Source organism: Rutilus rutilus, assembly GCF_951802725.1.
Source record: "Rutilus rutilus genome assembly, chromosome: 8".
Taxonomy (NCBI): Eukaryota; Metazoa; Chordata; class Actinopteri; order Cypriniformes; family Leuciscidae; genus Rutilus; species Rutilus rutilus.
In genome coordinates, this window is record NC_140222.1 from 20,353,513 (window position 1) to 20,360,091 (window position 6,579).

At 37.2% G+C, this 6,579-nt stretch overlaps 1 protein-coding gene across 1 annotated transcript; it reads left to right on the forward strand.

Moving 5' to 3' along the window:
- The first annotated feature begins 2,675 nt into the window (after window positions 1-2,675).
- On the forward strand, window positions 2,676-4,138 carry LOC311294889 (uncharacterized protein). The gene is made up of 2 exons (XM_084415954.1): window positions 2,676-2,880; window positions 3,223-4,138. Exons 1-2 carry the CDS (start codon window positions 2,718-2,720, stop codon window positions 3,603-3,605), a joined length of 546 nt encoding a protein of 181 aa, XP_084272080.1. The 5' UTR covers window positions 2,676-2,717; the 3' UTR covers window positions 3,606-4,138.
- The last annotated feature ends 2,441 nt before the right edge of the window (window positions 4,139-6,579 follow it).

Sequence of the window (6,579 nt, forward strand, 5' to 3'; positions counted from 1 at the left end):
ACAGTAATTATCTTTTAATATATAGTTTTCCTGTGTAAACTATGAACTATGAAGTTATGTATAAAATGCAATAAGTACATAAATTCAAATACAAAGTTTGTATATTTACAGTTTAAATTTTTACAGATCCAATTTCACAACTTTGGCCAAATTACAGTCACTTTCTGTTAAATTAACTAAATGTATAAGTACAGAATACCTGCACATTTACAGTATTAGTCATTAAACATAAACACTGAACATCAAGATACGTGAATGATAGGAAATACATGCTTGGTAATTTAGAACATGTAAAAATATCCACATTAAAAGGCTATTTCTGCATACCTTTATACTCTAATACAACTTATCCAAAGTGACTTAAAAATTATGAGAACAATAGAAGCAACAAGTGCAGTGACAAGTCCCAGTTAGTCTAGCACAGTACAAAAAGCAAGTGTTTTATTTTTTTATGAAAACAAAGATTTAGTATTATTGGGTCAAGTGTTTATAAAAAGATGGATCTTTAGCAGTTTCTTGAAAATGTGTTGAGTTGGGCAGGTCATCCCACCAGCAGGGAACAGTCCAGGGAAAGATCAGTGAAAGTGATTTGGTGTCTCTTTGGGATGATGGCACCACAAGGCGCCGTTCACTTGCAGAACACAAGCTTCTGGAGACACATAGATCTGAAGCAGTGAGTTTAGGTCTTGCTGCAGCATCTGGATCAGTTGCAGAGGTTTGACTGATGCTGGAAAGCCTGCAATAGTCCAGTCTGGATAGAACAAGAGCTTAGACAAGGAGTTGTGTGGCTCCGATACGAAGGGCCGGGTCTTTCTGATGTTGTATGAGGCAAATCAGCAGGATCACAGCAAGTTTGGTTTGGCTGAAATCCAAACCATTTGGCAAGGTTGAGTTGAAGGTGAAGGTCATGAGATGCGAGCAGCAACTGTCAGATCCTCTGGCTGGAATGAAAGGTAGAGATATGTGTCATTAAGTGATAGGAAAAGCCATGTTTTAAAATGACAGAGCCTAGTTGCTATACAAAAAAAAAAAAAAAAAACCTAGATGGGTGGAATCTAACACAATCGTGGTTTTACTGTAGCAAAACCAAACCTTGTGCAGCAACACGCCACAGTGGCCTCACAAGGATCAAATTAATATTCACATGGGAAAATATAGTATAACCAAATTACATTTTCTGCCACTTTTAGTGCAATCTTAGGGAATAAGAAGACTCGGCCATTACGATATTTTCCTTGTTTGCCATGATCATCTGCTTTCCACGTGACCTGAAATCACACCAAAAAATAAATAAAAATAATAATAATATTTTTTAAACTCAGTATTACATTTACACAAGTCAGAATATGTTCCACTGGGACAGTGTAAAACCTCAACTGAAAAACCTTAAAAATGGTAATCAATCCGCCAAAAACATGGTTACTATAATTTTACTATAAAAAAAAAACAAGGATGTTTTTTAAGAGAAGAGTTTTCAGCTTTCAGACAGGGTTTCAAAATGTCCCGCAATTCAAGAGATTGATTTACTGACATATACTATTACGTATTAACGAAGATTTTATACACAATTAAACAGACTTTGATATGAATGACAAGTCTACTGAAGCTTGTTTTAGGTCTTTTGAGATGTGGGTTCAACTAATCTTTCCTAAAACAGATGGAAAATTGAAAGACGCATGCTGCTTTTTAAGTGTTTTGCCCTACAGCTCTCGGCGCCAGTTATGACTGAATGTCATTTAAGAATGCTAACGTTAGCTTGGAAACTTTAAACTTAACACAAATGTAATATAAAATATCGTTCACATGTAGTATAATGAGACTCTTACCTCAGCCGGTGATCGTTTGGCATGATGCCCGCTGTGACGAACCAGGCTCACTGAAAAGGGCGCGTTATTTCAGAAGAATCCGAACTGACTGACTGACTGACAACAGTGCTCCTGCTCACGGTTGCTCTTGACGAATACGATTGCTTTGAACCACTGTTGATCTCGCAATCCACTTCACGAGCTTATACTGAATTCAAATCTCCCGCTTGCCCTTGATACAGATCCAAACTTACTCGACAAGATCAGCTAACCGCTGTGGGCGGAACTAAACAGCGGAAAAGTAATGGCGGCAAATTTGAATCTGTGTCATCCAGGGGGCTAATCCAGCACTGGGAAAGCGAACCATCCCCGGGGGCCGCCATTGGCTAACAAGCCATCACCTGCTGTTAGCATTCCATTGACTCCCATTCAATTTGGCGTAACTTTGACAGCGGACACACACACGCACACACACAAAGCCCTGAATGTGCAGCAATGGAGATTTGGAAAAATATTCATAAAATATACATGAATTATGATTCATAAATTATGCCTAATTTCTACTTTCAGTGAAAAATTAATTGCAGCAGTGGGTTATGCAACAGTGTGAAAATAACCCAACAAAATTATCCAATAGGCTGAAAATTTTGCCTTCAATAACATTTTGGTTTCTTATATTATGTATTTATTACAAAATGTCTTTGTTCCTCATTATTGGGTACAAATTGTATCAAAATCTCAGTTTCAGGTGTGTTTGGTGCTGATGCAGATGGAGTGAATTTAATATCGGTGACCGAGGGAGATTCTGTCACTCTAAACTCTGATGTTACTGGAATACGAAATAATAATATATTATGGATGTTTGGACCTCAAGAGACTCGTATTGCTGAAATCTTTAGATGGACCATTAATATGTTTGACAGTATTGAGACATTTGGAGACAGACTCCAGATGGACAATCAAACTGGATCTCTGACCATCAGAAACATCAGAACTGAACACACTGGACTTTATAAACTACAGATCTTCAGCAACAGAGAATATTCATTCAAGAGATTTAGTGTTACTGTCTATGGTGAGTAAACTGCATGAATCATGTACCAAATACTATAATTATTAATTAACTTTTAATTTTAGTCTGAACTCAACAATAAAACAATAAAGTAATAATTCAAAATGCACAATTTGCAGCTAAAATGACCTACCAAATGCTGAAATGATCAATATGTACAAAAACTGATTAAATAGTTGCTTAAATGCAATTTCATGTTCTCAGAAGGTGAAGCATAAAAAATACATTTCAAAAACAAATAGAAAAAAACATTTCTTATGCACAATCTGCAACATGTTGTTAGTTATTGATTGTACTCACTACTGATGTAATACTTACTTTTACTTTTTCTTTAATGTTTTCCAGCTAGTCTACCTGTTCCTGTCATCACCAGAGACTCTTCAGACTGTTCTTCATCATCATCAGGAAGATCATCAGTGTCCAGATGTTCACTGGTGTGTTCAGTGTTGAATGTGAGTGATGTGACTCTCTCCTGGTACAAAGGAATCAGTGTATTGTCCAGCATCAGTGTGTCTGATCTCAGCATCAGTCTCTCTCTACCTCTGGAGGTGGAATATCAGGATAACAACACTTACAGCTGTATGATCAACAATCCCATCACACACCAGACCACACATCTGGACATCAGTCGACTCTGTCACACATGTCCAAGTACGTCAGCATTATTAGTCCATTCACTGAACTACCAGTGTCTTTTAATGAAAACATATGAAACACAAATGCGCTAGCTGGTGGTTGCTGGTGGCATGTTTGTTATTTTGAGGGGCTGAGTAGTGAAGGGAGGGGAGTGTTTGTTTGTGTAACCAGTCCTACTGACCCGCTCACAGCGGGATTCAAACCATGGTCTCTGGCGTGGGAAGCAGGCGCTCTTAACAAGGAGGCTAAAGACCACAGCTTCTAACATTGGTCGCTAGCGCGCTTCTTGAGATCAGGGGAGTGAGGTTTAAACATACAGCTCTTACTGGCTTATGACATTTACACTTACCCCCGTAAACCTCACTCCCATCCGGGTCACGGCACCAGGTGTAACTGGTTGTTGTCTGCGTTGTGTGTTTTGTGTAGTTAAACACGGGACAGTAAGCGGCAGTTTCGCTGGATCTTTTATTCCTCTCCTCTCTGTTGCAAAAGAACAATTAAGCAACCTCTTAGTGAATTTCCCTTAATGTTCTCTCTTCCATTCAGTTACAGTGCAAAAGGGGTAAATAAAAAAGGCGCATAAAACATAAATCGAGTAAAGAAAATTTACATTAAACAAGAAAAAAACATACTAGATGCAAGAGAACAAATAAGCAGCCTCTGGGTGAATTGCCCTTAATGTTCTCAATAAAATAAATATGATACACAACATGTGCTCTCATTTCCACATATTTAGCAGGAGACAAAAATAAAAAAAAGGTCAAATGACAAAAAATAATCACACAAGTAAGTAAAATAACATTATACACGTAAATTGAGGTCAAGTATAGACATAAAACCAATAATTACAATAAAGATTAAAGGAGTCATAACCTGCAATTTTCACTTTTCCACGAGAATCAATGTATGTTATGATCGACTAACGATTATACACTGGTCGGGAAGCCGATATTTAAAAGTGAAGCGTTTGTTTACCTCAGGGTAAATAAACCAGCGCGCGTGCACGCGCACTCAAATACGAGATTTTGATTTCAGCTCCCTCTTGACGTCATGAGGTAGTAGGATATACCATATATGGACACCGCAGCAGGAAGTTATGTGTGTGCGCTTTATTGAATATTATATAACTATGACAACATATCATTGTATTGATTTTTTTATAGAATAGATAACGATACATAGATAAATAAAACAAACAGTCAAGTAATAATAAACATAAAGAAAAACAACACGTTACCTGTCTAAAGAAGAAAAATATTGAATGTCTAAATAACGTGAAACAAGGCAAAAACAGCACATGATAGTAAACGTCTCATCTCAATAACCACTGTAAGCTGATAAAATAAGTAGACTACATCTCCGTTAATGTAATCGACATTAAATAAAAGGTAAACCTATGTGGGAGAAAATAGCAACAAACGTTTTAGCTCGTTACCGATGTTAATGTATGTCTCAGTCAAAATGATTGTCTTTACCATTCAGAGACATCTTGATGTAGACGTCCATCCAACAACTCTACATCTTCCCTTTCCAGCTCTGGTTCAGAGTCCAGTGTAGCAGTCGATTCTGTTCCCTATCGGAATTCCTGTTCCCTTCACGCAAATCATACTACAAATCATGCGTAGTTGCCGAGTTACCATGCGTACCATCAGAACTGAATACGAGCGATACGAGCAAGAAGCACAACTGGATGTACGGGAAGCCAAAAGGTTAAAAAAGGATTGTATTTTTTTCCCGAAATTTAAGCGTTTTTTTATTGTTTTTATTTTAATTTTTTATTAGAAGCGAATTTTCCCCCATCTGTCAATTCAATCCAGATTATTTCTTTTCAAATTTAAAACATTATTACAGATTTCAATGTAATGTTTATTAAGGCGTTGATTTATTAAGGTTTATTAAGGCTTTGACGCATGCGCTGTCAGCAGACACGGCTCGTTCAGGGGGAACAGGAATTCCGATAGGGAACAGAATCGACTGCTACACCGGCTCAAACATGTAGGGTTGAATCCCGTAGGTCGCGGCCGGGTCGGGTTCATTCACCACTTGCGCCATGATGTCAGTTTGTAATGATGCTGAAGTTACCTGCGTGTCAACCCCCCTCCTTCCTTCAACCAATCAACGCGCCCCTCATTTGCATTATTAAAATGAGCGTCCACGACAGCCAAAACATCGCATTGATCTCGCGAGACAATAATGCCTTCAGAAATAAGGGTAAAAGTAGGTCTGTGTTTATTTTTTTTCCACTTTTCTTTTTTAGAAGGGCCTGAAAGACTATAATACAGCAGTAGGTATCCAATGTAATACAAGGTTATGACTCCTTTAAATAAAATGATCAGAAACCAAATTAAATTGACCTCTCCCATGCAAAAGGGAAGAGGAGACAGAACAGGAAATGATGTTGGTTCATGACATCACAACAATTAAAGGGGAAAGCACTCAATTTGATCAGGCAGCCAGGTCAGGTATATGTAAATGAACAATTTTGTGTGAAATATGTTTAAAAGTATAATTTTTATACCTGTTAAATTTGGGTGTCGATTTCAAATATCAACAGTGTTTCTCAGAAATGAATTACTGCTAATTTTAAGCTTTAAGAACTCCATTAGATCTTGCATTATTTCATGTTTGTTGATGTGTGGTGAAACTTGTTTACACTGATTTGGGATTTTGCTTTGTTTATTGCAGAACTCCACCAACATGTACTTGGGATACTGGTGATAACAGCGGCATTTCTGCTACTAGCAGTCAAAATTGTAGTTGTGCTGAAGTTTTGTAGCTGTATATTTAAAAAAATAGCAAAACGTAAAGGCAAGTATTTCTGACAGCTGATACATTTATGGGTGGCTCTTAATTTTACAGTCCTGTTCTGATAGTGTTCAAATGTGATAAAGTCTTATAACCTCCATTTCAAATTCATAAAAGCTTTGTTAATTTTATAAATTGATTTGTATTCAACAGCCAAGACTGAAGAAAAGAATGATTGTGCAAATGCAACCTTAGATCCGGTAAGACCTGTTATTTCAAATTTCTGAAACCTGTAAATGATTTATTTTAACCAGATTGTAA